Source organism: Chiloscyllium plagiosum, chromosome 21 (assembly GCF_004010195.1).
Source record: "Chiloscyllium plagiosum isolate BGI_BamShark_2017 chromosome 21, ASM401019v2, whole genome shotgun sequence".
Lineage (NCBI taxonomy): Eukaryota > Metazoa > Chordata > Chondrichthyes > Orectolobiformes > Hemiscylliidae > Chiloscyllium > Chiloscyllium plagiosum.
In genome coordinates this window covers 10,880,854-10,901,179 of record NC_057730.1, presented here as the reverse complement: position 1 = coordinate 10,901,179, position 20,326 = coordinate 10,880,854, and the positions used below count along the sequence as shown (strand labels likewise).

At 38.3% G+C, this 20,326-nt stretch overlaps 1 protein-coding gene across 4 annotated transcripts in view; it reads left to right on the top strand.

Moving 5' to 3' along the window:
* cacna1ha (calcium channel, voltage-dependent, T type, alpha 1H subunit a) overlaps window positions 1–20,326 on the top strand; it is a 294,694-nt gene that overhangs the window by 216,814 nt on the left and 57,554 nt on the right. For all 4 annotated transcript variants that reach the window (XM_043711241.1, XM_043711238.1, XM_043711240.1 and 1 more), the window contains exons 20-26: window positions 1,659–1,785; window positions 3,036–3,161; window positions 3,567–3,656; window positions 4,392–4,584; window positions 7,486–7,637; window positions 8,943–9,052; window positions 15,360–15,493. In XM_043711241.1, the coding sequence (XP_043567176.1) occupies window positions 1,659–1,785; window positions 3,036–3,161; window positions 3,567–3,656; window positions 4,392–4,584; window positions 7,486–7,637; window positions 8,943–9,052; window positions 15,360–15,493 (932 nt within the window). The remainder of the gene's footprint in view (window positions 1–1,658; window positions 1,786–3,035; window positions 3,162–3,566; window positions 3,657–4,391; window positions 4,585–7,485; window positions 7,638–8,942; window positions 9,053–15,359; window positions 15,494–20,326) is intronic.

Here is a 20,326-nt window from a genome sequence, read left to right as displayed (position 1 = left end):
CACTGTATCTGCCTGTTCACCAGCTACCCATCCTCTGATCCATAACTCTGTTTCCCATCCCTCGGCCAACTAGTTTAAACCCTCCCAAAGAGCTCTAGGCAACTTCCCGCCCAGGATTTTGGTGCCCCTCCAGTTCAGGTGCAACCCATTCATCTTGTACAGGTCCCACTTTCCCCAGAAGATATCCCAGTGATCCACTACCTGAAGCCCTCCTTCCTACACCAGCCCTGCAACCACATGTTCAGCTGCATTTGCTCTCTGTTCCTAGCCTCCCTAGCCCATGGCACTGGTAGCAATCCTGAGATTACTACTCTGCTCATCCTGCCTTTTAGCTTCCAACCTAACTCCCTATATTCATTTTTCAGATCTATCCCTTTTCCTACCTGTGTCATTGGTACCGATGTGTACCACGACTTCTGATTGCTCACTCTCCCCCTTAAGAATCCTGTGTACTCGATCCGAGATATGCCTGACCCTGGCACCGGAGAGGCAACATGCCATCTGGGAGTCTCATTCGTGACCACAGAATCTCCTGTCTGTTCCTCTAACCATTGAACCTCTATCACTATCGCTCCTATTCTCCTCACTTCCCTTCTGAGCTACAGAGCCAGGCTCAGTGCTAGAGACCTGGCCACTGTGGGTTTCCCCTGGCAGGTCATTCCCCAACTGTATCTAAAGCGGTATACTTATTATTAAGGTGAACGGCCACAGGGGATCCCTGCACTGTCTGTCTATTCCCTTTCCCTCTCCTGACAGTCACCCAGCTACCATTATCCTGTAACGTAGGTGTGACTACCTCCCTATAACTCCTCTCTGTCACCCCCTCAGCCTCCTGAATAATCCAAAGGTTATCCGGCTCTAGCTCCAGTTTCCTAACATGGTCTGTGAGGAGCTGGAGTTGGGTACACTTCTCGCAGGTGAAGTCAGCAAGACACTAGTGGTGACCCTTACCTCCAACATCCTGCAAGAGGAGCATGCAACTGCCATAGCTTCCATCGCTTCTGCTTTAAATTGCCAAAAGAGAGTAAAAAGAAAGCCTTACGTTACTAACCCTCCACAAAGAGTTTTTTTTTGGTTAGACGAGGAGGATTGGTGGGAAACTGTACACATGTAGTGTTTCGCGTTTAGCCACCACCTGAATATATTAGTTCACTTACCCAGCAGTCCCCTTGTCCATTTCCGCTACTGTTTCAGCCTTCGCTCCATTGATTAATGAGGTAAGTAATTTATAATAAACATACCTTCCTGGCTGCCCCGGCTCGTGCTCTGTTGTCACCAGCTGCTGAAATGGAAGCTACTGATTCATGGGGTAAATATTTTATATTCAAACTTACTTTCAAACATGCACAGTTGCTGCATGCTTTGAAATATTTTAAGCGAGAAAATTACAATTCAGGTGTTTGGGTGAATTGCTGACAGATTTTCCATTGCAAGAAATCCAAAGAGACTTGTTAAAAAAATCTTAAGCATGATATGACTCAAATTTGGATGGGTCGAGTTACATTCGCCCCACAAGTCATACTTAATACTTTTGCTGTAGTCACTTTCTGTATGATCACATGGGAAAAGCTATCCAAGCACATTTTCTCTCACTTATTCTTAGAAACTCTGTTAACTATTGATTATAATTCCTGACAGCAATTTGTCCCTTTTGCTAGAGTCATCAGCCGAGCTCCAGGCCTAAAACTGGTAGTAGAAACGTTAATAACTTCCCTGAGACCCATCGGAAATATCGTACTCATCTGCTGTGCTTTCTTCATCATCTTCGGAATCCTGGGGGTCCAGGTAAATATGAGATTATTAATGAAAGGTCAAAGTATTATTCCCCAGAAATATGACTTTATATATTCAAATAACTAAAGCTGAATTTGACAATCAGAAAAGTAAACTAGATTGTGATGCCCTAAAAGAGTATTGCCTTCATAGAAGTATGCACATCAAGATCTCTCTCAACTTCGTTCCAAACATGCATTAAAACTGTCTAAACCACAAAGAATTAGCACATCACTACACTTCCATCTAATATCACTATGATAAAAAGTAATGCATTGCTCTTTTGCAAAATCCAATTCATAACAATTCTGCAATGCTACCTGAAGACTATATTGTTTGAGAACTGATTATTTCAACTGCACTGTGTATCTTTAGGAGTTAATCATCACAGGTATTAACCAATACTGCCTCTTGAGAGAGCAGTTAAGCTGTGTCACAGGAAATTATAAGCAAAAATTATTATCATACTACATTTAGCCAGAGGAAATATTTACTTATGATTCCTTATAAAAGATTTGAAGTGTCTCAAGAAAAGCAGAATCATGAGTGCAATGCTTTTATAGTTACCATAGTTTCTTTCCTATTGTTCTATTCTCTCTCAATTATGTGTTGTAATCTCTCTTGCATTCTTCTGTTTATTAGTACCAATTGTGCAACAAGGATAAATACATGAATATTGTGGGTTCTTTATTTGCACATAAGACCCCATACTAGAACTGCTGCTGTGTCTTGTCCATGTCACATCATCTATCAAACTACACTGAGATGTACAGTAGTAGTTTAAGAAACACTCCCTTTGAAGGTGTACATATTTCAAATCACAATAAACTGGGCCAAACATTAGAGAGGGGAATCTCTTCTGTTCCTACCTGTTAACCCTTCCAGGATTACGTGAATTTTTCTACTTTCTAGCTGAAAGCCTTTATAAAAAATCAGTTTGAAAACTTTATGGCTTAGAGATTCATCCGTGCCCTTCTCTGAGTCTGCAGGCCAGAAACTAAAAAAGTCTTAGAAAATGTGTGATGGGTTTAATCTGAATCACAGATCACATTTAATCTGAATTATTGATGTTAGTCATCACTCCAGGAACAACCCCTCTGAAAGGAAATTTCAATAATTAGATTTCAATAAGTTCCTGGAAAATTGGTGGGGAACATTTTGGACCAAGGAGTTGAAGAGGACCATGACTGCTTTTTAATCATTATGCGGATTGAATGGGTCTAAAATTCTTCTTCATAAATCTATATGTTCATGTTTTTCAGTTGTTTAAAGGCAAGTTCTACCACTGTGATGGACATGATACCAGGAATATTACAAATAAGTCAGAATGTGTCCAAGCTAATTACAAATGGGTGCGCCGTAAATACAATTTTGATAATCTGGGACAGGTATGTTTAAGTTCTGCATTTAATGGAATAATAGTTGCAGTTGGCATGATACAAATATACCTTCTTTTCAAATGCATTCAGAGAAAAGCATAGAAATTATAAGGTTGCTTCTCCATTTATTTCATTTTCCAATAAATTACTGGTAATAGTTTTGTGGAATTTGAAATTGGTGTAATAACTTGATTAATTTCTCTGCAAAATTATTTAATGTGGACATGCAGAAAATGAGGATCACAGTATATCCTTCATTGTCATTTGGTAATAATTCTGAGGCGTTCAATAAATAATATCATTTGGGTTTTTGGACAGTTTTGTACATATTTTAATTTTTAATCTTTGTATTCATTTTGAAAGAAAACCAAATACTTTAGAAAGACTGATAACTGTTTCTTTTTTGCTTTTTAGGCATTGATGTCACTCTTTGTTTTATCCTCCAAAGATGGTTGGGTAAATATAATGTATGATGGTCTCGATGCAATAGGAATTGATAAGCAGGTAAAACAAAAACACTCTATGTCATCCGCTTGTGACAATTTGAACTCAATGTGCTGCTTATTTACATTTCATTCATAATGAGTTAAAATATATTTACCATATACACCAGAACTAATGATGCTTTTGAAATAATACAAGTTATTCTGTTTCAGGATTATTAGCAATATTTCCACTTGCGGGAGTCCAAACTGGGTTCACAGATATAAGATAGTTATTGATAAATCCAATAAAGAATCTTGCAGAAACTTTTTTTACAGAGTTGTGAGAATGTTAAATTTGATACCACAAAGTTAAAGAGACTTAACATTGATCCATCTAAGTAGAAGATAGATAAGTGCATGAAGTAATACAAACAGAAAATATTGGAAATGCTCATCAGATCAGCTAGTATCTATAAGGGAAGAAACAGAGTTAACGTTTCATGTCAGTGAATGAGAAAGGTAAACAGCAATGGGTAAGTGAAATAGGACAGGAGTAGGCTTATATGGTATAAGCACTAGCACAAACAGGTTGGGCCAAATAACCTGTTACTATGCTGTAAATTCTGTGTAATCTTCATTTACATTAATCTTTTGTGAAACAGTTCTGTTCCAGTAAATAGAAACGATTGAAATCAAAAATGTTCCCTTTATCTTTATGCCAAATGGTTGTGAACGTTAATTGGTTTGTTCTATTTGTTTGTTCTACTTCCACTCCTTCCTTTCCTTGTCCTGCACATTCCTATCCAATCGACAGCCGCAAAGAAATCACAATCCCTGGATGCTCCTGTACTTCATCTCCTTTCTCTTGATTGTGAGTTTCTTTGTGCTAAACATGTTCGTTGGGGTGGTGGTGGAGAACTTCCACAAGTGCCGGCAGCACCAGGAGGCTGAGGAGGCACGCCGGCGGGAGGAGAAACGTCTGCGAAGGCTGGAAAAAAAGCGCAGGAGTAAGGAACTGTGCCTGGCTGGTCGGTAGTACGTTTAATCTTTCTGAGCCCTGCCTGTTTCCAAACTGGGAAGGAAATGTGATTCCTGTAGCATGCTAGTGCATGCTGAATTCACATTGCATGATGACCTGAAAAGACTGGTTGCATTGCAATTTTTAAGGTTTAATTTATTTCAATTTTGTTTTAAACCAGACACCAAATCCTAGTTCTTTCAGATAAAATCACCTACAGTGTTTTTTGGTCCTGGGAGCAGCAGAGGGGCATGGGACAAAGTGATACAAGCTTAAGTGCCAGTCAAGTATAAAGCATCTGTTTTATTTTCCAATAAGATGTTAATAATTATATCTTCTGACAATATTCAAACATAATGTAACTAGCTATTTAATGGACTTCACAAAACTTTTTCACAAGTGTACGTTGCCTGATTGCTATTTGTAGAAAATTCATGTTAATGTACAACAAATACTTAATTAGACATTGACAGAGAACATTGAAACTTTGAGCAGGTGTAGGCAAATCAGCTTGTTGAGGCTGCTGTGCCATCATTATCATGGCTGATCCTCTATCTCAATTCTATATTCACGTGTTCTCTCCATACCCCTTGATGTCTTTAATATCTAAAGATATTTTTAGATGATAGAGAAAAATAGGAAAACATACTTGATTGTAAAGAAAAGATATTATTTCTTCCAGTTCACGTTTGCCAAAAGCAGTACCTGGAGAAGTCCCAAAGTTTTGGCTGAATGTGGCAGACTCAGAAAGATGTGTAGTGTGTGCTGTACGTTTTAGTGCTGTCCTTTTGTCACAATCTGTTTATAAAATTCTACCATATAGATGTTGTGGTTAGAAGGAATGTGTCCTCTTGCATCTTTCCTAGGCAGTTTCATTGAATTATTGAAAATTTTGCTTTTTATGCTATATTTCTGCATTTAGTTATTTTGATCACAAATAACAAACAAAATTGCTTCTCCCCACTTCTTTCCCCAGAGGGTAGTATGATCAGCGTGTCGACTTCTGCAATCACACACTATGAAACATAATTTCTTATAAAACTATTCATGACATATTTTAGCTCAGGCATTGCAGAATCATAAACTTTTCATTAAAGAAGAATTGGACTCCACAGTTCAGGATGTTCAGTCCACTTCCTTGCCCCTGGAAGAAACTGGAAATGTCAAACATGAAGGTCACTCATTCACTGAAGGCGGTTACCCACTGCTTCTTCTTTAAAATTGTAACTCGAAAATCTTACCAAAACTGGCATTGTGCTAATATTTCATAATCCCTGTGGTGGAAGTTTGGGCCTGCATGTTGAATCCTGATTCTTTTATGAATTATTCCTGTCATTCTCACTAGGAATATAATTACTGGAAAAGAGTGTACTCTACTAGTTTGTACCCTGCAAGGAGAGATCAACAACTTTTGTGTTACTGCTACAAACTGTAGAGTTAGTTAAATTTTAGTACTGCTATTAAAATACAGAAATGTGCAATAATGTGCAAAATGACTAGTGATATCAATAAATAAATTTGAATAAGAGTAACCATTGTGCAAATAAAAATTGTTATTACTGGCTAAAACAATGGCAGAATTAGGGCATAATTTTTGTTTTGTACAAGCTGAGGGGAACTTAAACAATAAGAGCAATGACAAATCCAAGTTTAATTTGTGCTTCTCCATTGAGTCAAGAATAAAATGCTTTTCAGATGAACTCTGAACGAATTAGATTCTGAGTGTCTTTTCCATATTTTATATTAGCAGTTTAAGTACAAACCTTTTATTGTAAATAATAATAGTTACTTACAACTTGCATTTATATTGATACCCTTAATACTAGGAAAGTGCAAATTTACTTCACCTAAAGAGCTAGAAAGGGAAGTGTCCACGTACACCATTTGTTTTGAAAGACTCTGAATAAATCTCCTGTTATATAATTAACTTACTTTATTCTCTGTTCTCCTAGTTTTAACTTCCCATAGCAATTCCTCCCTAACCTCGCACTGTGCAATCTAGCAGTGCATGGTAAATTGCATGTGTTAATGCAAAATGAGCATGTATTAACTGCATGGTATATATTTCATTTCAATAGTTGCAATATAACAAATTAGACCTACATCATGAATAAGATCCACTCATGTAATTGTTGCTTTGGCTTTAATGCATTTGATAATATTTATATTAATTTTATTTGTCTTCATAGCAGAAACAGGGTTATTAGCATGACTAAGCTTCTCTTGCTATGTGAAAGTTAGTGTTAAGAGCAAAGTTGTTGTTCAATTCTAATATAATTATTACATAATTTCGAAAATGTCTTTAACGGAAGACCAAAACATTGCATGGGTGAATTTTTAACAACTGACCTATTAATTTCCATTCTTCTAAAACAAACAGTTCATTCTCCTCTTGTGTACCTTACACGCATACATTGCTGTATAGCTGTAAGATGCGCTAGACTAGACATACTTATTTGCATGCAACCCTAAGGCCATTCAACTGGTGGTTTAAGTGCATGAAAATGATATAACTTTAGCCTCTCATCTCTGTTTTCACTCTCACTGACCATTCCTCCCCTCCAGGTTTCACATTGATGACGTGGAGGGGTCATGGTCTATGAGTAAATATCTACAGATTCTGGAATTTAATTTTGAGTTTCTTGGTCTACAAAATAATGAAAACATCCAGTGTGTGTCTAATGTAATCTACACTTTAATTCAGATTAAACCTGTAAATGGGCATTAGATGATGCTAACTCATGCCAGAAATAGCCAAGAAGTTAAATGATTTTAGTAGATTAAATATATAAATGTTCCCTGCACATTTGTGAACATTGTTGTTTACTACTTTCCCTGTGAAAATTGAAAGTAATCAAGTTTTGTTTTCTCCCATTTTTCTCTCTGTCAGAAGCCCAACGCAGACCCTATTATGCTGACTACTCCCCTGCTCGACTTTACATCCATAAGTTGTGCACCAACCACTATCTGGATCTATTCATCACATTCATTATTGGTATAAATGTTATCACAATGTCCATGGAGCACTACCACCAGCCACCTGTAAGTGTGTGGAGGAATGCAGATGTATAACCTTGCTATGAGATGGTCTGTATGGGCCATAAACCAATGAACATAAACTTCTGGTTTTCTTAATAATTATAAAAAAGATAATTTGGTGATAACGCATAGCCCTGTTGTTCATGAGCTTTTAAAAAGCACAGTTTAAAGTAAATGTTTATTTGAGTTTTATTCTCATAAAGATTGGCAAACACAAATATCAACTCATTCAATATTTTATATTTTAGGGATGCAATGCAACAATTAAATTTACCAAGCTCATGTACAGCACAATTAGTGCTGGTCCAGAAACATTAGGTGGAGAAAATACTCTTGCTGCATTGCTCAATTAATTTGAGTTGCTTCCTGCTTTTAGAGTGCAGCTGCATTTGTCATTTTAACAAATGTGACAGTTTTCATTGACCTCTCCAGGGACAATGGACTTGAATGTTCCTGGTTCCTGGGAAATAAATCTGCCGGCAGGAGCAATAGAAAATTAAATAACTTAACATGATCACATCTCCAAGCAATCTTCCCTGGCAGAGACGGGTAGCTAGTTAATTTCAATTATGTTTCCACTTGTGGAAAAATTGATGATGTGGCAAGGGCCTTCCTGGTGGCACACAGCACTCCCAGTGAAGATGAGGGTCATTTAATGCTGCTTTAGATCTCATCCATGAACCCTAGATGCTAAAGAGCTACACCTATGGCCATAGGCCATCTATTTAGGGATCTATAATTGGACATGGTTCCTGGATGCTTTTTCTTTTTGGTTGCCTATAGAATAACCATGATTCATGTTCCACCACTTCTAAAGTTGCAACTGCAGTGGTCTTCTACAGAATCTAGCTCATTGCTGTATTTTTGATTGAGTAAAATGGCAAGTAATGCTGAACCAGAAATTGGATTGAGGTCATTCCAATTCTCCTCAAATAGCAGGCAAAGAGTATCTTGCATACCATTTAGATGGCTAGATTCGAACTTTGAGTTTCTCCAGTTATTTCTAGAACTTACATTGCTTAATTGAAAGGCCAACTTCTTGTATAGGATAAATCATTGTTAACACAACAATGTAACCATTGCTCAAATATAAGATTGTTGTGTTCTACTGCAACAACTGTTTTTATTTCCATATGTGAAAGAACATGTTTATACATTTGGAACTAGTGAATCATTGTCAATTTTGGGACATGTCCAATAGCTGTTAGTATTTGTTCTTTTGGTATTAATAACATTTCATCACCCATTAAGCAAAATACTGACTTTTGTATTCTTGTAATACTTTATTATTGACTTGCTTTCCACCAGTCGCTTGAAGAAGCTCTAAAGTATTGTAACTACGTGTTCACCATCGTCTTTGTCTTCGAATCTATTCTTAAACTCATTGCATTTGGCTTCAGGAGATTCTTTAAAGACAGGTAAGACACTTTTTTACTTACTTCCCTATAGAAATGGCAGCCCAAAGCACTCTATTCAGTACATCACACTTGGGCTGGTGCTAACAGTTTAACTGGAACTATCTAAAGTCTTCTTGTTTTTCTGCTCATTTTCTCAAATGCTTGATTTCCAATTAATTAATTACTTTCTAAATTATATTACTTAATGTCTACATCAAAACAGAACACAAACCTGACTGCCAACTGGGAAAGAATGGAAAATGATTACAATATGTAGTAAATTTAGAAGAGACAGAAATTGTAAGCAAAGCCAGGAGGGAATATAAGGAAAGAATATTAAAAGTGTATAAAAAGTAACAAACACTGTTAAAAATGAGAGAAAAAAAATTCTCAATTTGTAGAATATTGACAGATGTTAAATGAGCACTTTGCATGTTTTTTAGAGAGTGACATTGGAGAGGAATTCTGAATTGGTTGACAGCAAGCTGAACAATATTATGATGTATCAAAGATAAATTTTGAGTTAGGCCAAAGGGGAAACAAAAACCAACAGGACCTCAGTAAAACATCCTGAGATTCTGTGAAAGGAAATGGCAAAGAATCTTGAACATCTGTTTTCGGACTCTATTGTGTGTGCTTTTAGTCAGAGGATCAATGTGATACAGGAATTTAGATGAATGAGACAGTTATTACAGGCTAGTTTGATCAACATGTGTCCCAATATAACTTCAGGTACATTAATTCGACATGAGTTATTAGAGAGAATATATTAAAAGTAACTAGCACAGATCTCAAAAGATCTGATTATGTTTCATAGAACCCATACAGTTCATTGAGAAAGTAACATTTGGTGAAAGGAAGGAAATGCAATGGACATGGTATTCACAGATTTTTTTTAAAAAGCCATTGGTTGGATGCTGCACAGGAACATTTGGAGATGGGAGAAATGGAATTTGGGTAAAGAAAGCAATTAAGACTATGTTGGAGTGGAAAATTGGAGTTCACTGATTAATTAGGAATTTATTTTAAGGGACATTTGGAGCTTGCTTGGAGGAATTCTTGTGTATTGACATTATATTGATATTATACTGCTGATATTACATACTGATGTACACATCACACATACAGGATGTATAAATATGATCAGCTAATTATACATACATCAAAAATAGCTAATCGCTAGTTCATTGCTCTGTCAAACTTATGTCAAAGTAGGGAAGTTGGGAACTTTTATATGCAAAGTTGCAACAGAAGTTAATGGCATCCAGGGAACCTATCATAAGAAACCCAGTGTGATAATGCTGTTAAAAGGTACTTTAAGTGGTTAGATTGCATCCAAATTGCCATTTTCGGAAAGTTACATCAAGGATTGCTCATTAACACAGAATAGAGATGCCTATCGAAGCTTCTCTGGGCTGACAAAATCAAAATCAATCTTTGACTATATAGAAAAGAAGCATTTCTATTGTTAATCATGAGGGGAACATTGCAAAAACAAACTGTGTGCCAAACCAAAATATATGATGTCATGATGATATAATGACATTTTTAAAAGAAACAATGAGGGTGAGCCATTTTTATTTGAAAAATTAATGCCATATCAACAATACTATTAGCCTGTACATTGACTAGTAAATCTGATGATTAAGCTATATGGCATGAATGATATCTATTTAGAACTTGAAGGCTGATTTGTGGCATTCACATGCTGTTTTGTAAAAACTGTATCAGACATTTTGCCTTCCCATTACTTCTAAATGTTTGCTGGACTTTATGGTAATTTCCCATTAAATATGTCACAGAAAGTTAGGTAATTAGCTTTCTTAACTAAAGTACCCTTCAAATGACATACTTTGAACATACGAACAAGAAACAAAAGGAGGCCACTCAGCCCTTTGAGTTTGCTCCACCATTTAATTGGATCATGGCTGATTTGATTTTAATCTCAACTCTACATTCCTGTATACCTCCGATAAAGCTTTCACCCTATGGTAATCAAGAGTTTATCTACCTGCGCCTTAACAAGATTTAAAGACTCTGCATCCACATCCTGTTAAGGAAAGGAAAGGAATTCTAAAGACTCAGAAGTTACAAACCATCCTAACTTGGACTTGGAGCTATATTGCTGATCCTTCAGTGTCATGGCAAAATCCTGGAGTTTACTTTCTCATATTACTCATCACTCTATGACCTGCATAAAATTAGGAACTCATTAATGTGGAGACAAGATGCGGCCTACTAGTTAGTGACTTGAAATGCTAATATTCCAAATTAAAATATCACAATGTGTATTCTGGCTTTGTTTTTTATATGCCAAACTAAATAACTCTAGACTTAGTCACATTGTATTCCATCCACCACGTTCTAGCCCATTCTCTTTGCCTATACAATTTACCTCAAAACCTCCTTAGCTCCTTTCACAATTTATGTTCCCAGCCAGTTTTGTGACATTAACAAATTTAGAAATATTATAATTTGACCTCACATCCAAATTGTTCATGTAGATTGTGAACAGCTATGGACCTAGAAATGATCCTTGTGGTAATGTATTAATAACAGCCTGCCATCCTGAGAATGATCCATTTAATCCTACTCTCTGCTTTCTGTCTGTTAACCAGTTCTCAATCCATAATACTATATTAACTCCAATCTCATTTAGTCTAATGTAATTTACAAAGTTTGTGATGAAATTTGTAATAAGGTCAGTGTTGAGTGGAGTCCCACAGGGCTCTGTTCTTGGGCCTCTGCTCTTTGTAGTTTTTATAAATGACTTGGATGAGGAGGTTGAGCAAATTTGCAGATGACACAAAGGTTGGAGATGCCATTGATAGCATTGGGGACTATTGCAGGCTGCTGCGCGACATAGACAGGATGCAGGACTGGGCTGAGAAATGGCAAATGGAGTTCACCCTGGATAAATGCGGAGCAATGCATTTTGGAAGGTCGAACTCAAATGCTGAATATAGGATTAAAGACAGGATTCTTGGCAGTGTGGAGGAACAGAGGGATCTTGGTGTTCAAGTACATGGATCCCTCAAAGTTGCCACCCAAGTGGATAAGGTTGTTAAGAAAGCATATGGTGTTTTGGCTTTCATTAACAGGGGATCGAGTTTAAGAGCTCCGAGATTTTGCTACAGCTCTACAAGTAAGTGGTGAGACCACACTTGGAATATTGTGTCCAGTTCTGGTCACCCTACTTTAGGAAAGATACTGAGACTTCGGAGAGAGTGCAAAGAAGGTTTACCAGGATGCTGCCTGGACTGAAGGGCTTGCCTTATGAAGAGAGGTTGACTAAGCTCAGGCTATTCTCTCTGGAGAGAAGGAGGAAGAGAAGTGAACTGATAGAGGTATACAAGATAATGAGAGGAATGGATAGAGTCAATAGCCAGAGACTTTTCCCCAGGGCAGGATTGACTGGCACAAGGGGTCATAGTTTTAAGATATTAGGAGAAAAGTATAGAGGGGATGTCAGAGGAAGGTTCTTTACGCAGAGAGTTGTGAAAGCATGGTATGCGTTGCCAGCGGTGGTGGTGGAACCAGAGTCATTAGGGACATTTAAGTGACTGCTGGATATGCACATGGTTAGCAGTGAATTGAGGGGTGCATAGGTTAAGTTATTTTGTTTTACATTACATTAGGATTAATCCTCGACACAACATCATGGGCTAAAGGACCTGTTCTGAGCTGTACTTTTCTATGTTCTAAATTTCCAAATAATGTATTATTACCCTTTTGGATATGAATGTTAAAATAGGGGCAGGTGAGTTTTGGTTTCAGTTCTGAGAAGATTACATTTTTTAAAAGGCCAGAAGGTTATTTGGAACCATGAGCTAAAGACAACCATCACATTCCATGGGTCTACATACTTCCTTGTAAGCAAAATATATACTTCATTGGTACAGGGATCAGTTCAAGGCAAGGTAACGGTCAAGTGGTTTTGTTGCTAGGCTATCAATCCAGAGACACAGGATATTTTCTGGGATTTGAGTCCTGCCATGGCAGATGGTAGAATTTGAATTCAATAAAAATCTGGAAATAAAATGAAGTGAATTAAAATAGAATGAACTAGTTGTTCATTATCAGGGAGAAACCCGTCTTGTTCACCAATATCTTCGAAGGAAGGAAACTGCTGTCCTTACCTGATCAGGCATTCATGTGGCTCCAGACCCACAGCAGTGAAGTTGAATGCAAACCCATCTGGTTCACTCATGTCCTTTAGGGAAGGAAACTTCCATCCTTACCTGGTCTGGACTACATGTGATTCCAGACCCACAGCAATGTGGTTGATTCTTAACTGATCCTCTAGGCAATTGGGGACAGGCAATAGATGCTGACCTAACACGTGATGCCCGCATGCTGTGAATGAATAAATAACTGCTCTTTGAGCAGTTAGGGATGGACACTAAATGCTGAGCCAAACAGCAACGTCCACGTACCTGATGTACTTGAGGTTTGGCCTACATAAGCCATGTCCAATTGTACACTTTAAAAAATTGAACATTGCAGATGCACCTTTGGCAGATTCACATACCACTCAGTGTAGGAGGCTCATCACTACTTGCACAAGTATAACTAAGGACGGACAATAAATGTTGATGTTACGAGCGATACATTCCAAAACTAAATGTACAAAATAAATGTGATCATCATTAAAATATACTACTTCCTTTTTCTTCCATTAACCAAAGTAGTTTAGAATTTGATATTATGCTCTTGGTATAATCACAAATACATAAATGCAGCAGCATGTTATTGAGCTATTTCTTTTGCTTGAATTTGCTAAGTTAATCTTTTAGGTTTTCTTACTAACTTGGATTTCATGAGAAACTCTCCATTAATGTAACATTTCTAATGTTGGCTAAGGATACATGGAAAGGCGTGGTGTTACTTTGTCACTCAGCATGAACCTAATTTTTATGTGTTAATTTGTCATAAAAATTGCTTCAATGTATTATACTGTCAGTAGGCATTTAGTCTCTGCAGACTGCTCTGTAAATTACCACTCACAATTGTTAGAATGAAACCTAAAATGTTTTTCATTAACATCCAATTCTCCAGTCCAAGCCCAAAACATAGGAAGTGTGAATATTTTGACCGAATGATTGTTGGTCCAGCTCTCTGCAAGTCCCTTTAAATTTTACAAATCAAAGATTGAAATGATTCAAAAGCTCGCAGCATGGAACAAAGTCATGCTTGTGCTTTGAATGTTAATACTCCCTCTTGTTAATTGCAAACAGTCATTGTGGAAGTAAAAGACCCTGATGAGTTACATCTGGTTGAACAGACGTGATGTTATTTTTCAATCCTAGAAAATAAAGTTAGCAAACAGATGTTATCTGATGAGCATTTTGGTGAAGTTTACATATATCTCAATGAAAGATTTAAAGGAGTACTGTATTCACAGAAAATCTAGTGACAAGGATTTGTCCTTGTTTTAAAATACATGGCATAAATTAAGTTGAAACTCAGATTTTCCATGAAGTAGCAATCACTATCAGTTTTGGCTGTTCTCTTGCTTTCTATGCTTCATTGCAGTTCAATGCAGTTGGGCAGGGACTATCGTATTGGGTCATGGGAGTTGGAGTATTGGCGCAGTTCAATGATAGTCAGGAACTAATGAAGTCTGGTAGATGAGTAAGGAGCTCAGGAGCCGAGTTACAGATTAAGGGCTCATCCAGAGAGTTAGGTATATAGATTAGATTAGATTAGATTAGATTAGATTACTTACAGTGTGGAAACAGGCCCTTCGGCCCAACAAGTCCACACCGCCCTGCCAAAGCGCAACCCACCCATACCCCTACATTTACCCCTTACCTAACACAAGGGGCAATTTAGCATGGCCAATTCACCTAACCTGCACATCTTTGGACTGTGGGAGGAAACCGGAGCACCCAGAGGAAACCCACGCAGACACGGGGAGAACGTGCAAACTCCACACAGTCAGTCGCCTGAGGCGGGAATTGAACCCAGGTCTCTGGCGCTGTGAGGCAGCAGTGCTAACCACTGTGCCACCATGCCGCCCCAAAATAGTGCCCAAAGTTATCCAGATAGGTAAATCTGATCTATTCGGGGAAGCAGAAGAACTGACCATCGGAAGTTTAAATATCCCACCAATTCCCATAGATTTAGCATATTTGGACTACCATCAGGTCCTGATGTGCTTCTTGGCTCTTGTGTCTAGTTTCTGATGATCCAGAGACCCAGAAGATCTGGGCCAACACTGGTTAAATTGCAGGTGGTATGTCATAAAACTTCCCATACCATCACTATCTCACTAATTACAGTGTGCGTGGAATACACAAATGCAAAAGCAATTTCTTTTTTTCAGATGGAACCAATTGGATCTTGCTATTGTTCTGCTTTCAATAATGGGAATAACCTTGGAAGAAATTGAAATTAATGCCTCCCTGCCCATTAACCCCACAATCATTCGCATCATGAGGGTGCTACGAATTGCAAGAGGTAATATTATCCCTTACTAGTATAACTTCTAAAATTATCTTTATTGTGCTAGATTGTGTTTTGAAAAGCAATGGCAAACTTTGTTCCCGTTTTCTGTTTGGACTTTATATCAGTAGTAGCACATTGCATAAAGAGTAATGGATGCCTGGGAGTTATTGTAAATAACCTGATGAAGAATCTTAATTTACATTTCTACTCACAGTTAAACATCAATATTAGATGGCAATCTTTGCATTACTTCCTGGTATGATTATTTGCTACAATTCATATCGGTCCAATTGTATATACCTTAATTAGTTTTGGTTTTGAATTGTGTCAGCAGTAGCTGTCTGTGCCAATTCGCAATGCATTCCTTCGACTCAATTCACTTTAAGTGACAAAGCAAGAAGTAGGAAACTAATGAGTGGACCAGCTGGCCGGTAAACTTTTATTTCACTGTAGGTACAGCTAGTTTTTACAGATGAAATTAACCTAGTAATGCGATAGAACCTATACATAATAAAGTTTTTAAAACTTTCTGTATGACATGCACATTATTCTTATTTTCTGTCTTGTGACCTTTGAATTGCATTTTTGTTTCAACATTTGTCATAACAAACTGACCTCAGCAAATGCTTTTCAAGCTTTAATTGAGGGTCAACTGAAACAAAGTAGTGCTGTTGCATCTCTGTCAAACAAAAAAAACAGGATACTAAAATAATAGAGGAAAAGTGGGAGAAACCCATATCCTCAAAACTTATTTTCTTCTTCTTTATTATTTATTTAGTTACCTTTTGTTTGTGTTAAAAAAATTTCAATCCTCTATAATACCACTAATATTTTCGTTATTGTGTTGTTTCTTTCTTTCAATTTGACACAAGTTTTAACTTCTTTGCTTAACCATGGTTGGTTTATCTCCTTCCTAGAATTCTTCTTCCTCACTGGGATATACCTTTGTTGTTTGTGACTGTGGGAGAAAAATAAATCACTCTACCTGCCTACTACTTGTTCACAGAAACCATGTCTGTTTTTAGCTAAACAGAGCATACCCATAATACCTCAACTTGACCTCAGCCAGCTCAGGAACTAAACAGCAAAACAAGACGTTCCCTAAACAGCTTCAAGACTGAAGGAATATACTCCTTAAATGATCTGATAATAGACTTCCTACCTCACAATAGCATCACCAATTCTGCAGCCCCGAGGGCATCCCCAGTCTCCTCAGGTCCTGAAGCCCCACAAAGCCTACCTAGACTAAGTGGCACCCAGATACCTGAAAAGAATGCACTCCACCCTGCAGACCCATTGAAATCAGGATACTGGACATTAGCACCTGCTCTAGCAGAGGAATGGAACCTCCTGTTACAATTATTACCTGATTGCTACTACCAGATTGAGGGAGTCAGTGGGAGATTGAGGAGCAAATATGGAAGGACAATGCAAATAGCTGCAAGAATAATAGGGTTGTAATAGTAGGGGATTTTAACTTTCCTAATATCGATTGGGACTGCCATGGTTTTAAGGGCTTGGATGGAGACAAATTTATTAAGTATGATCAAGAAGAATCTGTCATGTAGTCTGTAGATGGCCTATTAGAGAAGGGGCAGAACTTGACCTCCTGTCGGAAAATAAGGCAGGGCAAATGACAGAAGTGTTAGTGGGGGAGCACTTTGGGACCAGTGACCACAATTCCATTAGTTTTAAAATACCTATGGTCTGGTCCTCAATTTGAAATTCTAAATTGGGGCAAGGTCGATTTTGATGGTCTTAGACAGGATTTTTCAAAAATTGATTGGGGGAGGCTGTTTGCAGGCAAAAGGACATTTGATATGTGGGAGGCTTTCAAAAGTGAGTTCATGAGAGTTCAAGGCCAGCATGTTCCTGTCAGGGTAAAGGGTTAAGCTGGCTGGAGTAAGAAACTCTGGATGATTAGAGTTATTGAGGCCCTGGTCAAGATAAAGGAGGCATGTGACATGTATAGGCAGCTGGAGGAAGTGAATTCCTTGAGGAGTATAGAGGGTGATGTAATACACTTAAAGAAAGAAATCAGGAGGACTAAAAGGGGACATAAGATAGTTTTGACAGATAAGGTAAAGAAGAATGCATTGAGACTCTACAAGTATCCCTGAATGACAGAAGAGTAATCAGGAGAGAATAGGACTTCTTAAAGACCAGCAAGACCATCTATGTGCAGAGCCACAAGAGATGGGTGAGATCCCAAATAAATATTTGTCATCAGTATTTACTGTCGAGAAAGGCATGCATGCTCGTGAAATTAGGGAAATAAATAGTGATGTCTTGAAGAGAGTCCACTTTACAGAAGAAAAGGTGCTGGAAGTCTTAAAACGCATTAAGGTAGATAAATCCCCAGGACCTGATGAAGTGCCTCGAGGACTTTGTGGGAGGCTAGTGAGTAAATTGCAAGGTGCTGAGTACTTGTATCATGGACAGCCAAGGGTGAAGTGCCCGAAAATTGGAAGGTGGCTAATGTTGGCATTTGGAGAGGCAAAGACTCATTTGGGATACTCAGCATGGCATTGTGCATGGGAAACCATGTCTCACAAAATTTGATTGAGTTTTTTGAAGGGGTGATCAAGAAAATAAATGAGGGCAATGTGGTAAACGTTGTCTACATGGACATTGCAAGACTTTTAAAAGGTACTGCATTGTAGGCTGTTGGGTAAGATTAAGTCTCACGGGATCCAGAGAAAGCTAACCAATTGGATACAAAATTGTTTTGAAGATAGAAGACAGAGGGTGGTGTGGAGGGTTGTTTTTCAGACTGGAGGCCTATGACCAGTGGTGTGTGCCACAAAAATCAGGTGCTGGATCCAATATTATTCATCATTTATATAAATGATTTGGACGAGAACTTAGGAAGTTTGCTTAGAAAGTCTGCAGATGACACCAAGATTGGTGTAGTGGACACTGAAAGTTATCTGGGAATACAATGAGATCTGGATCAACTAGAGCAGTGAGCTAAGCAATGGCAGATAGAGTTTAATTTAGATAAATGCAAAGTGTTGTAATTTGGTATGTCAAAACAGAGCAGGACATACGCAGTCAATAATAGGGCTCTGGGAAATCCTGGAGTGTTATAGGTTCATAGCTCCTTGAAAATGGAGTCACAGATAGACAGGGTGGTGGAGAAGGTTTTTGGTATGCTTGCTTTCATTGATCCCAGCACTGAGTATAGGAGGTGGGAATGTCTTGTTGCAGCTGTACAAGATGTCAGTAAGGCCACATTTGGAGTATTGCGTGCAGTTCTGGTCACCATACATAGAAAGGATATTACGAAACTTGAAAGAGTGGAGAAAGATTTACCAGGATTCTACCTGGACTGGAAGGTTTGAGTTATAAGGTAAGGCTGGATAAGCTGGGGCTTATTTCCCTGGCGCATAGGAGACTGAGGGGTAACCTTATACAGGTCTATAAAATCATGAGATGTGTAGTTAAGGTAGATAGTCTACATGGTAGGGGTGTCTAAAATTAGAGGGCATAGATTTAAGGTGTGGGGGAAGAGATACAAAAGGGTTCAGAGGGGCACTTTTTTCACAGAGGGTGATGAGTGTCTGGAATGGGCTGCGAGAGGTAGTGCCAGAGGTGAGTACAGTTTCATCATTTAAGAAACATTTGGACAGGTACATGGATAGGATAGGTCTGGGAGGATATGGAGCAATAGGACTAGTTTAATTGTGAAAACTGGGTGGCATGGACAAGTTGAAGGGCCTGTTTCCATGTTGTAAACCTCTATGACTCTATGAAATATGGAAAAGTTTTGTATGACATTTATGCCAAGAACAAATGAAACATTACAAGTGGTTTAGTCCATGGCATTGTTAGAGGTAAATGTGGATTTTCTCTCATGTTCTCTCCCAATTAGCAACTCCTTTGTCTTTTGGGCCTCCACACCATTTGTTCCCCAGCTCTCCATTTTCTATGCCCTTTCCTTTTTGAAGAAGTCATATTGAACTTGAAACGTTAACTCTGTTTGTGTCTCCATAGATGCTGCCAGATCTGCTGAGTTTCTCCAGCAATTTCTGTTTTTGTTTGAAACATTTGAATTGATTTCTATCAATACAACCTGAAGAAGTATTGTCCCTGGTGGAAAGATACTATAGAGGCAGATTGTACAGATTGTAACTAAAAAAACAGAAGGAGAGTTAGGTGGGCTGTATAATGGACCTGTGTCCTTCCAAACTGATGTTCAATTCTGAGTTTTGCTCAGGGAATGCTTTATAACCAGAGAAACAACAAAACATCTGGCTTTGGCTGTTCAGCGCTCTAAACACTAAGTGTCGGTGTGAGCGTCTCCAGTAGTGACTACCTCCCTACCCCATCTATGTTAGAGCTCACCAGATCAAACTCTAAGAGTTGATTGGCAAGCATCCAGGCAAATCACGTGCCTTGATGTAGAAGTTCTACCTTGCTTGAAGCTGCTGGCCAATCAGCAGAGATCCAAGAGTAAATGGATAGGCAATTTTCCTTCAGGAGAGAGTGCTCAAAGAGGTTACAGTCAAGACCAGGGTGTGTGACCTTCAGTAGCGACCTCCTTGTCTCTCCATCCCTGCTCCCAATTCGTCCTGGATTGAGAGAATGGAGGACAACCATCCTCATTCTACCCACCTATTAATGCAACAGACAGGCTGACCTGGTTCCTGATTCAGAGAACTAGTCACGTTTCTCACCTGCCAGGAATGGCAGGTAATCAAGCTGGTAGCACATTAAGGCCAATCTTCCCAATTATTTGCCTTCTTACAACTTGCCTCACCATCTCCAGGGAGGGAGTAAGTGCAGTCATGGTGTTTCTTAAATCATCTATTCAAATAATCTTACCAAGTATATATTTTTACT